Here is a 14,889-nt window from a genome sequence, read left to right as displayed (position 1 = left end):
GCCTAGTAGTTAAAGTCCTTGCCTTGCACGTGCTGGGATCCCATATGGGCGCCGGTTCTAATCCTGGCAGCCCAGCTTCCCATCCAGCTCCCTGTTTCCCATCCAGCCCCCTGCTTGTGGCCTGGGAAAGCAGTCAAGGACGCCCAAAACCCTGGGACCCTGCACCCACACCGGAGACCGGAGACCGGGAGGAAGCTTTGTGCCTACTGGTTTTGGATTGGCTCGGCTTTGACCATTGTGGCCACTTGGGGAGTGAATCAGCGGATGGAAGATCTTCCTCTCTGTCTCTCCTCTTCTCTGTATTTCTGCCTTTCCAATAAAAATGAATCTTTAAAAAAGATTGATTGATTTGAAAGGCAGAGTTACAAAGAGAGATCTTCCATTTGCTGGTTCTATCTTCAAATAGCCACAACAACCAGGGTTGGGTCAAACTGAAGCTAGGGGCCAGGAGCTTCATCCAGATCTCCCATGGCCACCATCCACTGACTTCCCAGGCACTTTAGCAGGGACAGGATAAAAGTAGAGCTGCCAGGACAGGAAATGGTACCCATATGGGATGGCAGCACTGCAGGCAGTGGTGCCTTAACTTGCTGTACCACAGCTGTCACACCCCAGGATTCATCATCAAAAACTTTGAAGGTTGGGTGGCAGTGTGGTACAGTGTGTTAAGCCACTGCGTGCAATATTGGCATTCCATATTTCAGGGCAGATTTGAGTCCTGGCTGTTCTGCTTTGGTTTCTCTGTTACTGATGCACCTGGGACAGCAGTAGGTGGATCACCCATAGTTTTATGGGTCACCCGTATGGGAGACCTAGATGGAGCGCTGGGCTCCTAGCTTCAGCTTGTGCTAGCCCCTGCCACTGCAACCATTTGGGAGAATGAGCCAGCAGGTGGAAGGTCTCTTTCTGTCTGTTTTTTTGCCCTTCAGATGAATGAAATAGAAAATGACTTTGTGGAGACTGGACTCACCGTCTCGGGGTGAATGAAGTAGGCTAGGCAGCTCTGTGTCCTGTCTGTGCAGATCGCATCAGGGGCCTGGCATGTGCTCGGCAGTAGAGACAGCTTATGACCCCTCCAGCTCTTGCCCTCAACCCGCACGTGTGGTCTCAGTGCCTGGCGCACAGGCTGACGGGTTCCTCTGCGAGAAGTCCAAGTGCACGCTGAGGAGCAGGACACTTCACTCAGCTCTGGGCATCCGCAGGCTCTCTCCAGCAGCTGTGGGAAGGCCACAGTGGCAGCTGGAACTCTGCTGGTGGCTTCCTGAATCTTCTCTGTGGTTGCTCTGACCAGTCCTGCCTTCAGTCCACATCCTTCATGTCACTTCCTCACTCTCAGAGTAAAAGCGTTTGTCTGTTTTTCCTATTGCCACACTTGCCAGGTAGGTTCCTGCCAAGACCCTGTCCGCTGGACACCCTGTCTGCTGTCACCTCCCGACTGTGTCAGTCATGGTCTGCACCCGCAGATCCAGAGCTCTGGGCACCACCAGCCAGTCTGCCCAGAAGGCTGAGATCCTTTCGTCACCCCAGCAAGCCGATCCTCATGGAGCACTGCCTTTTCTCACCCACAAGCATCTGCCCTTGGGATGTACGTGGACGAGACGTGGGGTTGTCCTAGAAGGCATGCAATTCTGGTCTCTGTCTCATAGGACAGTGGTTCTTGAAGGATGGGCAGCATCAAAGGCACTGTGGAGCTTGTGAGGGGTGCTGGTTTGGGAGCCCATCACAGACTCACTGGTGCAGTAGATCTTGGGGTGGGATTTACGATATTCCGGAAGGGAGTCCAGATCACACTCAAGTTTGAGAAGCAGTGCTATTGGGCATCTGCCACCGGGCATTGTGGCTTCACTCACTCCTGCCCCTCTGCCATCCGGGACCAGCTCTGTTCAGTGACAGGAGTGCCTGGCTCATGCTGCACCCACAATCCCAACCCTGCGAATTCTCCCAGGGCTCCCATCACTCACCTTCGGAAACAGAGGTCTAAACACATTGAGCAGCCTTCTAGGATCTGCGGTTGGTTTTAGCTTTGCTTTCCTGCTTCATAAAATAGGAAAAAAATGGGAGAAAAAAAAACAGAAAAATATCAATATGCCTATCACTGGTGTGTGTGTGGCATCTGTGGTGTGTGGTGTCTATGACCACACTGGTGTAGTGTGCAGGAGGTGGGACAACAGAAACAAATGTTGCATGAATGCCTCTGTCTCTTCAGCAGTACTTCAGAAGGCTCCATGTGGATACGGTCCTGCGCTGCGAAGGACCCATGTGTAATTTGACACACATGTGACTCGGGGTACAGCAACCAAGGATGATCTCTTGACTGGCCCCTGCCCCCAAAGTTCAGATCGTTTGGTTTCAGACTCTGGGGTCCTTCTCTTTCAGGCCCAAGAGAACTGTCATGTTGTGAGACACGGGAGTTGCACACCTCCTTGTCTAGGACGCATGTGAAGATCATGGCTGCATGCAGAGTTTCACACACCGGCACTGCTGGGAACCTGAGCATAGAACATCCGCAGACATACACGTGGGCCACGGGTACACAGGGAACACGGAGACAGGGCTTGACGGAGGTGTGCACGCAGACTCCCAGCGGGCAGAGTTGGCATGTTTCCTACATGGGTTTTCCCTTTCCTCCTAGTTTTTCTCCCTTTTCTTTTCAGTGAACTTGAGTTTGAACTTCATGTTAAGAAAAACCAGAAAAAGTTCTGAGGGTGACGTGATGGCTCGACTGGCTAATCCTAAGCACCCGCATTCCATCTGGGAACTGTTTCAAGTCCCAGCTGCTCCGCTTCTCATTCAGCTCCTTGCTTGTGGCCTGGGAAAGCAGTGAAAGACGGCCCAAAGCCTTGGGACCCTGCACCTGCGTGGGAGACCCAAAAGAAGCTCCTGGCTCCTGGTTTCGGATCAGTTAAACTGTGGTCATTGTGGCCACTTGGAGAGTGAATCAGTGGACGGACGATCTTTCACTCTTCCTCTCCTCTCTAGCTATTGTAGACAACTGGGCGTGAACCAGAGTTCTCTGTATCTCCTTCTCTCTGCAATTCTGCATTTCTAGTAAAAATAAATAAATCTTCAAAAAAAAAATAATAATAAAGAAAATCCCTCAGTTCTGCTCAGCCTTGAACATCTCCGGTTTCCATCCTTACATGTGTAAGCTGGGGAAATCTGGCAGGAGATGTTGAGGCGCCACCTTGTGGTTTTGTCTCACAACTTCAGCTCAGCTCTTTTCATAATTTTTTTTAAAAATGTATTTATATTTATTGGGAAGTCAGATTTATAGAGAGAGGGAGAGAGAGAGAAAGAGAAATCTTCTGTCCGCTGGTTCATTCTGCAAGAGACCACAACAGCCAAAGCTGAGCCGATCTGAAGCCAGGAGCCAGGAGTTTCTTCTGAGTCTCCCACATGGATGCAGAGTCGCAAGGCATTGGGCCATCCTCGACTGTTTTCAGAGGCCGCAAGCACGGAGCTGGAAGGGAAGTGGAGTAGCTGGGGCACAAACTGGTACCCATATGGGATCCTGGCACATGCAAAATGAGGATTTAGCCACTAGGCTGTCATGCCAGGCCCTCTTTTTGCACTTTCAAGTGAATGATTGGGAGCAAGCAATCTTGGTAACCCAGCCCCCTTTGCAGTCCAGAGTCCAGACCTCTCCAACCACAGCTCTCCGCAGTCCAGAGCTCGGTGTGCCTTGTATTACAGAGCTTTTCAGGGTCTGATCCTCTCCCTGCCGCCCCATGCACAAGGGAAGCACCTGTCCTGCAGGGATGGAGGTGCTTGTCTCGGTCCTTCCCTCTCATTTCACTTCTCCAGGCGACCACAGCTTTTCCTATGACTCAAAGAGGCCTCTATTTCTTCCACATCTGTTGCTTGCCCATATGGTATAAAGTAGCTGTCCCTTGACTATTCCAGAAGCACAAATTCACCATTTCTTGTACAAGTCCATTTCCGTGGTGGTGTCCCCTGGACCAGTGAAGATCTTGGTCATCCAACCAGTGGCCTAGACCAGGAGTGTGGGAGTCACCCTTGGCTCCCTGTCCCCTTTGCTCATCCCTTCACAGTCTGGCCCGCTGACACCTTCCTGTCTCTTCCCCACCCTCACTGGGGCTGGCTTCCTGCCTTAGTCACCCCTCTGCTGGCCAGTCCTCTTTGTTAGATGCAAACTGGAGCCCATCTGACCCACCCCTAGACCTGCAGTTGGCTCTTGAGCAGACGATCCGTTGGGTCGGCTTCACAGCCTGGCCTGCTAGGACCTGGTCCCTCTGGGCCTTGGCCACTGATGCAGCTATATCTTCTACCTCTGCCCATTTCCTGTCCACACTGCGGTAGTACTGAACATGGACAGTTCTGAAGCCTGCCGGCCTTTTGTGTGGGCTGTCCCTCTGCTTGTGCACCTGGCAAGTGCATCGTCGCCTGCCCGTCCTGAAACAAAGGCTTACTCTGCATTTTTCTGCACCTGTTCATTTTAGCCAAGGGATCTTGGGCCCCAAGGTCTGAGATTTTTCACATTTTCCACCAAGAATCCAGGCTGTTGGCTCTTGAAATAATCACAGGACAATCTCTATTTACACAGGTACAGCCAAGCAGGATATGTTGCATGGAGGTTTGAGGATCTGGGTGCAGGTCTGGAGGGTGCAGGCTTGGTTCAGGCCCATCAAGTGAGGGAGCGGGTGAGCTCTCTCTCTTCCCACTTGGCATATGGGTCAGCAGCCAGTACCAGCTTCAGTCTGCCTGTTTTTATTGGGTTGGTAGTGATCTCTGATTGAAAAGCTGGATTTCACAAGCGAGTGAGGATTCCTGGGGCAGAGGGGATTGTGTGTTTCTTCGGAGCCTCCCCGCCACTGCCTCCAGCAGGTGGTTGTGAACCTGAACCTGTTGTAGCAGTGAAGGGTTGGGGCTTTGGATGAGTTACAGCTGCATGGAGCCCTGGCTCAGGCATTCATCTCTGCCATACTTAGGACAAATCACGTATCCCTGCTTCAGCTTCCTCATCTGTTAGGCTAAACAACATTGCCCTCTTCCCAGTGTTCTTGGGAGGGCTGACAGAGGCAACACTTATGAAGTGCACTTGGCAGGGTATGTGCTGGGCAGATAAGAGCTGGGAGCATGTGGCAGGAAGAGAGCAGGTACAGTGCAGACCACACAGAAGGCTCCTTGTCACCAATGAACATTTATTGAGTGTCCACATGTGCACAGCTTTGAACTTGGTGGCCACAGAACGCGCTGGGGGTGGAGGTGGGGAAAGCAAAGAATCAGGGGGTGTGTGCATTATGTGTTGGGGAGGTTCCCCCTGGGTTCCTAAGAAAGGTGGTTCCTGCTGGAGCCGCCAGGCGCGTCTCTCTGCAGAGAGGGCTTGTAGGAGGGGCTGGGATTTAAGCCAGGCACCATGGTGGCAGTGGGGTGCAATCACAGGGGAAAACATGCGGATTTGGGGGACGTGCCCTTCCTGTTCCTGGCCCCTGCCAGGTGAGCCGCACAGGGATCACACGCTCAGGTGTCCAAGCAGGGATAAGGACAGGCAAAATAAATACCCCCCACCCCCAATCCCTACAGCCACTCTGCTGCAACACGAAACAAAAGCTTGGGGATCCAGGTCCAATGACCCCTGGGTCCTCTTGAGGAAGTGCAGTGGAAAAGGTTTCCCACCCTCCACTGGGCCTCTCCACCCCAAGTTCCTCTAAAAGACAGGGCCAAGTTCAGACCCTGGGGTGCTCTACTTGATAGGAAGAACTGTGATGTCTATGACGTCTACGGCCCGAGCCTGCTTTCTGCCCAAGAGGTTGAGGGCTGCAGGGCCAATTTGAAGGACGTGGACCTGGAGGGCCAGCGGGGGATGCCACAGCCTTGGGGAGCCCACGCCCTGGCCGGCAGGGCACATGGGCAGAGGCAGTCAGCTCCTGCCAGCCCTGTCCTAGCTTGGGGCCTCCCCTCCTGTGCACGGAGGGAGCCAGACATCAGACACAATGACACCTCATGCCCCCCTCCCTGGGGGCTTGCTCCAACCTTCCCCGGCCTGGCGGGGGCAACCACGTGGATTTCCAAGCCGACCTCTGCCCCCAAGGGGGGCTGGCGGGACGGAACGCAGTTCCTTACATTGGAGGGGTGGGCGCTGTACCCTTGTCCTCGGAAAAAGCCAGAAAGCTGGGGTGTTTGTTGAGGGGGAGATGTCTGGGGAGGGGGTCCAGTTTGGGGGCTTCAGGGAAGATGCCTCCTCCCTCCTTCCCTCGCTGCCCGCCCCGGGTCTGTCCCCAGTGGCCACCTCTCAGGGCTCTGCCAGACATTGCTCCAGGGCAGCCATGCGGTAGTGGCTGGCCGTCTCCTCGCCTGCCTGCAGCCTCATGGCCTCCCGACACAGCCGGTTGGCCCGCGCCAACTCCACCAGGACACCCTGGTAGGCGGCCACCATCTCGGGTTTGACGGAGCTAGGGCTGACACTGCCTAGCAGCTGCAGCAGTTCCTGGGGCCAACGGGAGCGCAAGGCAGCGGGAGCCAGCCAGGGCAGCAGCGGCACACAGCCCGTGAAGGCCTGCATGCCCAGGAACCAGAGCTCCTGCAGGTCAGCCCAGATACCCTCGTAGTCAGGCGACAGAGCCAGCACTGCCTGCTCTGAGCCGGGGGTGGCCCGTGCCACGTGTGACTGAGATAGGAAGAGGATGGCGGCGGCGAAGAAACCTCGGGATGCTGGTGTTCCCTGAAGAGCTGGAAGACAAGGAAGGGCAAGGAGGGCATGATGGGCCAGGAGCTGGGCAACAACCATGCTCTCCCCCTGCATCCTGGATGCTTGGGCATCTGGTACCCCACCTCTGACGCTTGCTGTGTGTCTTTGGTAATGGGATGTCTCAGGTTCCTCGCTTATACAATGGGATCAGTTGCACCACCCTCAGAACCTCGCTAGGAGGATTAAAAAGTGATATACTTAAGGCACTGGTCCCTCTGCAGGTGTAGGAGGTGGGAGGCAGCTACAAGAAAACTTTCCTTCAGGTTCTCAGGGTGGTAATGGGAGCTGCACAGTCTAAGGCGCTTCACCAGGCTAAGGCAGACACATCTGTTTGATTCCAGGGCCAGCAGAGGGCACCAGAGGGCAGCAACAGCAGGAGTCACCCAAGGTCTGGCTGACCTGCCCACCGCCCACCATAAAGGGGCTCTCCAGGAGGCTTCTTCTAGCCTGGCAGGACTGTGACTGCGATGGTCCTAGCAGGGAGCTGCCAGAGAGCGCGAGGGGGCTCCTGGCCCACAGGGACACACTCTCCTGCCTACTGTGGGTACCCTGTTGGGATCCCCACCCTGGCAGGGGGAACATGGAGGCAGCTGAGGGGATGGGCACATTACACCCTGTTCCCGGGCATCTGCTCAGCTCCTCCCCGCTGACAGATGGGGCACAGGGAACAGGCGGGGACAGAGGGACCCAAGCAGACACCCACGGCCAAAGTGGGAGACACCAAAGGGCTGCAGGGGGCTGGAGGGGAGGCCCCCGCCCCTTGCAGGCTGTCATGAGGCAAAGCTGGGAGAAGGGATGTGCAGAGGGTAGGGTGGGTGGGTGGCTGGGTTTGGGGAAGGGGTGGGTGTGCTGAGCAGAGAGAAACCTCAATGGAGGAGAGGCAGGTTTCTGACTCAAGGCCTGGCTGGGGGCGGCTGCTCCACCTTGCAATAGGATTCAAATTCCTGGGGCTACAGGGATTCCAGGTGCCTCTGCTTTGCTCAGAGTGGGCCTGTACTTAACACCCACCAGGCCTTGCCTTAGAAGCCTTCAGGAGTGAATGCTATCATTTCAGGAAGGCAGGAGGGAGTGGAGGCTGGCTGGGTGCTGCAGAGATCATTGCCTCATACATGGGGATCATTTTCTGAAAACAATGGACCTGCTCCTAGAATGTTGCAATCCCGTCCGAGTCTCCTGGCTTCCCCCTCAAGTCCCACTGCCCCCCTAGTGAGGGCTTACCTGGAGAGGTGCTAAGGAGCCGGGCCATGAGGAGGCCCAGGGTAGCCACGTTGGCGGCCAGGAGCAGCCGCCCCTGTTGCTGCACGAGTGCAGGAAGTGATGTCATCAGGGTGTTCATCAGGGATGTGAAGCAGGCGTCACGTCTGGGAAGGAGGGGAGGCAAGGAGCAGAGAAGGCAGGGGTTAGTAGAGGCAGATGGGGCCCTTTGCAAAGCCTGCAACCTGGAGATCCCAGCTCCACGGGGGCCAAAAATCAGGCAGCAGTGAGAGGAACTGCTTGCTGCTAAGATGCCTTGGGCCTCACCCAAGCCATCTGGAGTTGGCAGGGGCGGGGGTGTGTCCCAGACTGGGTTACAGCTGCAGTGGGTAGAGGTGCCCAGAGGCAGTACTTGGGGGTTCTGGCTATGCCGGATCCTTGCGTGGAAGTAGCTAGACTTGTCTGTCCATTCAGGAAGCCGCAGGCGTGCAGAAGCAAAGTAGGCAGCCAGGATGGAAGCCGCTGTGCAGCTCTCTTAGCTTCCTCGGTCCCCCTCCCCAGCCTCCCCAAGCTCCCTCTCACTTGATGAGCCCTGGTGCTGTGACCACAAGGTTGAGGAAGATGTGGCAGCAGGTCTGTAAGCCGATCTCCACACTGTCGGGCAGCACCGAGGTGTCGTGCCCGGGGGACGTGAGCTCCCACTGCTGCAGGAAGTACTTGCAGAGGAGTGAAGGGGCCCCCTCCTTGATCAGGATCTCCCGGGGTCCGTCTTCAACAGTCAGGTGGCACCAGCCAGGAAGAAGGAGCCTGTGGGGCAGGGGAGGGACATACCATGTGGGTTAGGAAGTGCGAAGGCTCCAAGACTCGCTGTTAGAGGGCACCGTGGGAACAGGACATGAGGGGCAGGGTGTGTCCTCAGAGCACATGCACCGGATCACACGAGCCCAGGGTCAGACCCAGTTGGTGCCTCCTGGGGAGACTGGAAGCAAGCCAGGCTTCCTCCTCTTTTAATGTGAATGAAGCCCAAGTCAGGTCTGCCCCAAAGCAGTTCTCTTTATTTGGGGGAGACATCTGGGGTCAGCAAGTGGGTCCCTTGAAAACAGCATGAACAATCCTGAGTGAATTCTCAAAGCACATTCAGGGGGCCTAGCCAGCTTCAGGGGGAAAGAGAAGTGGCCCCAGGTGACACTGTTCCTGCAGAATGTACCCACAGGCTCACCGGAGAGCGTCCCCTGGCCAGCTGGGTCCCGGGGTGGTGGGGGAGATGGCCAGGGTAGCCACTTGCTGGGAAAGGTCTCCGGTCTCCTCAGCCTCTTCGTAGAGGGTCTTGGCATAGCGGACGAGGAAGGGCAGCAGCTGGCACACTTCCTTGCGCAGGGATGAAGTCTCCTCAGCCAGCCAGGCGCCCAGGATCCGCACCGAGGCGAACACGAAGGGTTCCTTCTGCTTCTCTGACCCCACCTATTTCCCCCACAAAAGGACCCCTTTGAGAGATGAAGCAGGGCCAGAGACCCTCCCTGGCCCCACCAGCCTGAAGGCCAGCCCAGAAATGTCCCAGCGGGAAGGCAGTTCTGGTCCATTAGTTCTTCCAAGGCAGGTACCAACGCTTATTCTGCCTAGTGCACCCCGCTTTCAGCACCTTGGACAGGGGCCTCACGGGGTGGGTTGGGAAGGGGCCCTTAGTGCACATCTGCTGGGTGAGCTGCATCTCAGAGCAGCCACCCTTGGCTCTTGCACCACCATCTTCCTGACTCTAAAAGCAGCCCCCCAAGGCTAGAAAGAAGTTCACAGGGAAAACCCAAGCAAACGCTCCAGAGCAGCAGCTCTGATCCAGGGTCATGGGATGTACTTCAGGCTCCTGTGTAGACACACGCAACAGGATGAATTAGAAAGTGAGATCAGAGCTAAGTATGGTGTGTGGGATGCAGGGCCGGTGAGCTCAGTGGCTGGAGCAGGTTATTAAATAGATCACTGTTAGGGCTGAATCCTGTGGGGACAGGCTGGCTGGCTGCTCAAACAGCCAAGACGTGTGACTGGGTGCTGCCAAACAGATTCAGTAAAAGCTCTGTAGAGGCAGGGCCCAGGCAGCCCTGGGCCTTTCTTTGCACCATGACATGTGTGTGCATGTGTAAAACCACGCTAGAGTAAGCACAACAGACTCCTCTGACTTGGTGTGTGGCGTGTAGTGTGTATGTCTCTCCAGGGAAGCACTTTGAGTGGGAGGTTACCGTGTCGCGTGTGTGCGTGCTGGGAGGTGAGTGCACATATGGTGAGTGGTATGGTGCTGGTATGCAGGCTCGGGGCTGGAGGGAGTGGGTGATGGGAGGCTGGGTCACACACTTCTCCTCAGAGTGCTGTTTGCGGCAGCTGCGATGTCTTCCCACATCCCCCTTCAGTACCCTGGTCCTGTGGCTCCTGGCCTGGTGGGCCAGGACATCTTTACCTGCTGTAGGTAGTGGATGACAGCTCCAATGGCCTCCTTCATGATGCTCACGAGCTGTACCTTCTGGGGTTCCTTAAGCAGTGACTGCTCACAGCGGGTACACTCCTGGATGCCCAACTCCATGAGGGCATAGCAGGCGGTCACTACATCCTCTTTTACCTCTGTGCCTGTCTCCTCCAGGGCAAGACGCACCTCCACGCACGCCAGGTTCACCAGCAGGGATAGGAACTTGCTCCCGGAGTTGCCCGCCGGGATCCAGTCGGAACCACAGGCATGAGCCAGGCGGGCTGCCAGCTTCAGCGCAGGGTTACGCTGCCAGGAGCTCAGCTTGCTTCCCAGGATGCGTGCCAGCCCGGCCTGCAGATCCCGGAGGCATTCAGGGGGCACGGTTGTTGGGGGCAGGAAGATGGGCAGCAGCTGGCAGAGCTCGAACTTGCTGGCATCCTCAGCTTTCTGGAAATCCTCACTGAGGCCCCGCAACACGGCTAGTAGGTCGGGCTCCGCCTCCTTCCAGCACTGGGTCTCGGCAGCAGCCAGCAGCCCTACAAGGAGCGCCAGGGCCTGGTCGAAGCCGTAACCGTGCCCTAGGTAGGCCTGGCACAGGGCAGATACAGTGCCCCCGGCGATGAGGTGCCGGGGCCCTCGGGGCGTGCCTGCTACGGCCGTCAAACACTGGTAGGTGTCGTCAACCATGGAGCGCCGGGCAGCGTCGTCGGGGTCTCCCCTGGCTGTGAGGAAGGTGCTAAGGATGGGGATCTTGTTCAGAACCTGGGGATGGGCGGCCAGTTCAGGGTCGCTGCAGAAGCAAGCCAGTAGGGCCACACCCAGCGCCCGGAGAACGTGGTCTGGGCAGCCATCGGGTGCTTCCTTGGTGGTCAGCAGACGGTTGGGAAAGGTGAAGCCGACAGCATCGAAGATCCGCCGCCGAGTTTTGGCGTCAATATCTCCTGCTTTCACTGCCTTGGTCACCTGGGTGGGGTGGGGAGCAGTGTGTGCTGTCAGTGGGAACAAGGGAACAAGGCAGCCGCTGTCCCTGCCTGGCACCCTGGGGTGCGGAGGGCCAGCAGTAGTGGGTTATGCAAACACACCTCTGGGGTCATCTCATGTGGCCCCATCTGGCTCTGGCAACAGATGGGGTGACCTCTTGAGAGTCTCTTCAGATAAGGATCATCTCACAGAAGTGGCGGGGCGGGGTGGAGGGGCCTTGAAACCCTCCTCCTCCACTCCTTTGGCTTTTGGGCAAAGTTCTACTAAGATGCCCCCAACCTTGACTGGGAGGGGCTCAGAACTTGGTGCTTTGAGGGCCTCAGGGATTTGGGGTCCTTCTTCTATGGGCTCCCTCTAGAGAAGTCTCTGATCCATTTCCGCCACCTTCTCGAGGTGGGGAATGGCTCCTGGGTCTCACCGCCCTGCCTGTCAAAACATTTTCCCTTCCATTTCACCTAAACACCTCCTCTGCTGCAGTGTGAGCCCTTGACTCCACAGCCTTCTCCCTGTTGCCATGGCAAACAAGCAGTGGCTGTACTCCCTCCTCCACACACCAACTCCCCCCCCCCCCCCAGCACTGCAGCTCTCGCTCTGCTGTCCCCAGCTTGGGTGCCTCCGGCGGCAGGCTGAGTCCCAAACCCCCATCCTCTGTTCTTCTGCCCAGTCTCTCGGACCCCTCCCCAATCACTTCCAGCTGGGCCTCTCTGCACAACAACCGTTCCCCAGCCCTGGAGAACTGTGCACATCACTACCTGCTGCTGTTACCCTATGAGTCAGTTTCCCACCTGTTCTGGGATGCTCCAGGCAGCCTCCTCCAGGGCCCCCAGCCCAGTGTCAATGCTTTATAAACCAACTCCCCCCGCTTCACCCCTTATCCCTTCTGTGCTCATTCTCAGGGGAGTAAGAAAAAAGCAAAAAGTACAGACAGAGGTCTCGGGTGCCTGCAGTGCTGCCAGCAGCACCTCCATGTCCTCGGGGACATCCTGACCCCATTCCTCGGGGGCCCCTCCACCCAGCTCTTCCCACTTCCCGGTTTTCCACCAGTTCCTTACTAGCAGCAGGGCTGCAAACTGCTCGCTGTCATTCTTGGCCTCCCGCAGGGCTCCCAGGTACCGCTCCAGGGTGGGGTTTCGGCTCTCTGCCTGGTTCAGAGCTGGCTCGCAATCCGAGGCCATGATGCCCGCCTTGCCCAACTGTGAACACAAGAGGGACTGAGCATCCCTCTGCAGAGGAGGGGCGGAGGCGGGGGTGGGAGTGGAGGCTGCAGGGAGGGCTGAGCACAGAGGGAGGGGAGGGGAGGATCTGGAGGCCGGCTCCTCCTGGGGGTGGGGTTGGGGGGGGAACTTTTGCTAGGAGGGCTGGACCTGCAGATCCTCAGGGATGAGGAAGGGACCCTGAACCAAGGTCACCTACAGGAAGTGGGGAAGGGAGGACCAAGCGCCCTGCTGCTCAGTCTGACCGCATCTCCTGGGGAGAGAAGGGACTGGCCCCCTTGGCACCAGAGGCCAAGTTTGGTGGCAGCACACAGGGAAGTGAGTGGGGAGGACAGACAGGAAGGAATGGAGACATACAGGACGAAGTTGGATTTTGCAGACTTGGGTTGACGAGGGAGGGTGGAGGGTAGATGGGAAAGGGCATCCTAGGCTTCGCTCCTTCAGAGGCGGCAAGATATGAGCTCCAGCAACACTAAGAATATGAAGTCACACCAGAGAAGGCGGCGGGGCCCCTCCAGGAAGCTCACCCCTCCAGCCAGGGCGCTCAGCCGCCCCCGCAGGCTCCTCGCATCCTCTCCTTTCCCTCCCTCGGGCAGAAGCTGCAGCAGCAGCAGTAGCAGCAGCGGTGGCGGTGGCAGTGGCAAGCAGCAGCGGCAGAAGCAGCAGAATTAACCCCTTGCCCGCCCTCTCCTTGCCCTCCCCATCCCACTCCCAGCCTGTGGATACCAACAGGGACTGAAGAAGCAAAAAGTAGGGGGACGGGAACGGGGAGAGGGTCCCAGGTGGCTTCCGGGACAACAGAGCATCCAAGAGCTGGGTAATCAAAGCGAGGTGGCCGAGATGGGGAGATGAGGAGGGAAGAGGGTTCCTGGCGGTCACCACCTGTCCCGCCGCAGCCAGGTCACAACACGACATTGATGAAGTCACGACAGGGCAGCGATGAGGTCACACTTCACGATGGCGTGGAGATGTCACGGAGAGATCACAGCAAAATCACGACATGGGGAGGAGGCACAGCCCCCAAAGGGGATAGGGAAAATTATTATTATTTTTAAAAGATACTGAACAGGGCTGTGACAAAATGGAGTCTTGACAGGGCACGGTGATGTCGCGATATGGCGCGATGGAGTCGCGATAGGGTCCCCAGGGTGTGTCGGCATCGATCAGCGCCGGCTCCGAGAGACTCCGGCTGGGATGCAGGGGAGGGTCTGAAGGGGGCTGAGCTCACCAGGCTGAGGCCCCGAGCTGCGAAGTCTCCTCCAGGCGCGATGCTCCAGGAGCTTGGGGCCGCTGCTCACGCCGCGTTGCCCACTCCAAGCTCCAGGCTGCTGCAGCTCCACCCCCACCCCCGCAGCGCGCCCGACCAATCCGGGACCGCCTCACTTCGAGCGCTGGCCAATGGCATGGCGGGGCGCTAAGCCGCAGGGGGCTGCCGCCGCGCCCGCCATCTTGCTTGTGGGCATTGCCCAAGTCTGGTGCCTAGGACTCGTGCGCTCAAGACGCGAAGTGTGTAGAAGTCCTCAGGAGAGCGGGAGGCGAGAGGCTGGGGGCGCAGACTCCTTCGCCTACGTGCGTAGTCCTAGCTCTTCTGGACCGCCCCTCCTCCCCCTCGGGCTCGCGGCTGGAAATTGCGCTTCCGGGGAGGTGGGTGCGGGAGGCTGTGCTTCCGGGTGCAGGTGGGAGGAGGCTACGCTTCCGGCCTCCGTCGCTGTCCAGGGAGACTGAGGCGAGAAGGGAGCTGGCCGGGTGGGAGGCCGCACTACCTTCTTCCTCTTCCTCCTTCCTCTGGGTGAGGGGAGTGAAGGTTGGGAACCCCGAGCCCATGGAGCGGAAGGAGGCGGAGGCTGCCGAGAGCCGGGGCCCCGCTAGGTGGCCGTGAGCCCCCGGTAGGTGGCCGGAGGCGGCTGGCTGCCTGGCCGAGGACCACGAGCTCAGGGGAGGGGCAGACGGGGATGGGTCTTGTCTGGGGGTGCGCTGGCCGGGAGTTGGGACTCCTGGCCCGGACAAGGGCAGCCTGCTGCTGGTGACCTTGCAGGTGCGGAGCTTGGGTCCCCGGCAGGAACCCTGATTCTTTGGTAGCCTGGGCCTGGTCCTGCTTCTCTCTCTCCATTCCCTGACAATCCAGCGAGCCGACGGGGCACTGCTTTTCCACCGTCAGACGCTGCAGCCTGGCCCTGGGGTGTTGGGGCTCCCCCGCCACCCCCAGATTAAAAGTTGATGCGGAATTAGGGGGCGGGGTCGAGCACGGTGTGGCTCATCAGAGGCCAGAGCCGCCTCTGTGAGGGGGTCCTTCCGAGGGTCTTGTGGTGACTGCAGTGGAAACAAAGGTGACAAAGTCACCC

General features: G+C 57.9%; 2 protein-coding genes across 6 annotated transcripts in view; one reads left to right on the top strand and one right to left on the bottom strand.

Annotated features, from left to right (window-relative positions):
* Nucleotides 1–5,142: 5,142 nt before the first annotated feature.
* Nucleotides 5,143–13,908, bottom strand: NCDN (neurochondrin). 4 transcript variants are annotated; one of them, XM_058678744.1, is made up of 9 exons: nucleotides 13,776–13,908; nucleotides 13,430–13,497; nucleotides 13,075–13,146; nucleotides 12,386–12,526; nucleotides 10,347–11,315; nucleotides 9,123–9,364; nucleotides 8,486–8,710; nucleotides 7,928–8,070; nucleotides 5,143–6,690 (listed from the first exon to the last, which is right to left on the bottom strand). In XM_058678744.1, the coding sequence occupies exons 2-9, from the start codon at nucleotides 13,460–13,462 to the stop codon at nucleotides 6,254–6,256; spliced, it is 2,262 nt and encodes a 753-aa protein (XP_058534727.1). In that variant the 5' UTR covers nucleotides 13,463–13,497; nucleotides 13,776–13,908; the 3' UTR covers nucleotides 5,143–6,253. The 4 variants fall into 4 exon arrangements, with proteins under 4 accessions (XP_058534727.1, XP_004591649.1, XP_004591650.1 ...); XM_004591592.2 differs by lacking the exon at nucleotides 13,075–13,146; XM_058678759.1 differs by lacking the exons at nucleotides 13,430–13,497; nucleotides 13,776–13,908 and adding an exon at nucleotides 13,274–13,419 and having other exon boundaries at nucleotides 5,144–6,690.
* Nucleotides 13,909–14,000: 92 nt separating this feature from the next.
* KIAA0319L (KIAA0319 like) overlaps nucleotides 14,001–14,889 on the top strand; it is a 120,344-nt gene continuing 119,455 nt past the window's right edge. Inside the window, exon 1 of one of the 2 annotated variants that reach the window (XM_058678731.1) lies at nucleotides 14,001–14,191. The gene's annotated coding sequence lies outside the window, so the exon portion shown is untranslated. Of the gene's footprint in view, nucleotides 14,192–14,320; nucleotides 14,434–14,889 lie in introns of those variants that run through there. The other variant, XM_058678734.1, reaches the window with a different exon arrangement.

The sequence above is a fragment of the Ochotona princeps genome, chromosome 2, assembly GCF_030435755.1.
Source record: "Ochotona princeps isolate mOchPri1 chromosome 2, mOchPri1.hap1, whole genome shotgun sequence".
In the NCBI taxonomy this organism is placed as follows: domain Eukaryota; kingdom Metazoa; phylum Chordata; class Mammalia; order Lagomorpha; family Ochotonidae; genus Ochotona; species Ochotona princeps.
The sequence above is the reverse complement of the archived record's forward strand: the minus strand, read 5'-3'. Positions and strand labels throughout refer to the sequence as shown.

Coding starts and splice junctions, on each gene's coding strand:
- NCDN (XM_058678744.1), bottom strand. CDS start 13,462: ATGTCGTGTTGTGACCTGGCTGCGGCGGGACAG. Junction 12,527..13,074: donor TGAGCGCCCTGGCTGGAGGG/GTGAGCTTCCTG, acceptor TTGTGTTCACAG/TTGGGCAAGGCGGGCATCAT. Junction 6,691..7,927: donor GCTCCTTAGCACCTCTCCAG/GTAAGCCCTCAC, acceptor CTTGTCTTCCAG/CTCTTCAGGGAACACCAGCA.